This window comes from Myotis brandtii, unplaced genomic scaffold (genome assembly GCF_000412655.1).
Source record: "Myotis brandtii unplaced genomic scaffold, ASM41265v1 scaffold58, whole genome shotgun sequence".
Lineage (NCBI taxonomy): Eukaryota > Metazoa > Chordata > Mammalia > Chiroptera > Vespertilionidae > Myotis > Myotis brandtii.
In genome coordinates this window covers 898,429-899,338 of record NW_005370176.1, presented here as the reverse complement: position 1 = coordinate 899,338, position 910 = coordinate 898,429, and the positions used below count along the sequence as shown (strand labels likewise).

The window sequence follows — 910 nt, the reverse complement described above, 5'->3', positions numbered from 1 at the left end:
GTTTTTCCCGGGACTTGGTTTCCAAGGTTAGGTCTCCAGGGTCCGGGGTGTCTGGCCCCGGACCTTGCCTGCTCCCGCCGCACCCACGTCTCCAGGTTTAACTTTTTCCCAGCGTGGAGCCTGAGTGTGGGACGAGTAAGATTGCCAGGATGCGAGTTCCTCCCAGGGCCGGGCTTGGTCCTCTGCCACTTCCCTCGCCTCCCCTTCTGGTCCCCCTGCTCTCCTACCTTCTTTCTCGGACCTCTGCTGCTCCAGTCCCCCTCTGAGGTCCGCCCCCGCCCCCGACCCCAACCCTCATCCTGCCCAGTGTGCCCCGCCCCTGCCCCCCTTCCCTCCAGTTTGTAGCTGGTTCTCGAAGGGCTTGGCTACTTGCCTCTTCCGGGTCCTCGACCATCGACACACCCCCAGTCCCTAAATTTGTCCTCGCGCCCCCGCCCTCGTCTCCAGCCCGAAAGCAGAGCCCAGCGGGTCGAGTTGGAATAAGCGGCCCTTTGGATACTCGGGCTCCTGGGAGGCTTTGCTGAACGGTGTTGCTAGAGAAGGCCACCTGGTGAGCGTGGCGCAGCGGGGCCAAGCCCCTCCTCCCGCGAGCCTGACTCGCTCCTCCCTGGCACGAGCTCTATCTCGGCTTGGCTGCCCGTTCCCGGGCCCGGAGCGTGCTGACCCGGTTTCCACCCGGTTCTCTTCTCGCAGGTCTCCGTCTAGCTGGGGCTGAGCAAGAATTCGGGGTGACAGCGCGGGGACGGAGACGCCAGGGACCCGTGCAAACGGAGTGGGGAGCGCAGCCCGCCCCACCATCATGCCGCGTTCGTTCCTTGTTAAGAGCAAGAAGGCTCACAGTTACCACCAACCGCGCTCCCCGGGACCCGACTATTCCCTCCAACCGGAGCATGTCCTGGCGCCAGGCGGA

General features: G+C 64.9%; 1 protein-coding gene across 1 annotated transcript in view; it reads left to right on the top strand.

The window, feature by feature from the left end:
* Positions 1–618: 618 nt before the first annotated feature.
* Positions 619–910, top strand: part of GFI1 (growth factor independent 1 transcription repressor) — an 8,453-nt gene continuing 8,161 nt past the window's right edge. Inside the window, exon 1 of the mRNA XM_014550011.1 lies at positions 619–905. Within this exon, the coding sequence (XP_014405497.1) occupies positions 800–905 (106 nt within the window). The 5' untranslated portion in view covers positions 619–799. The remainder of the gene's footprint in view (positions 906–910) is intronic.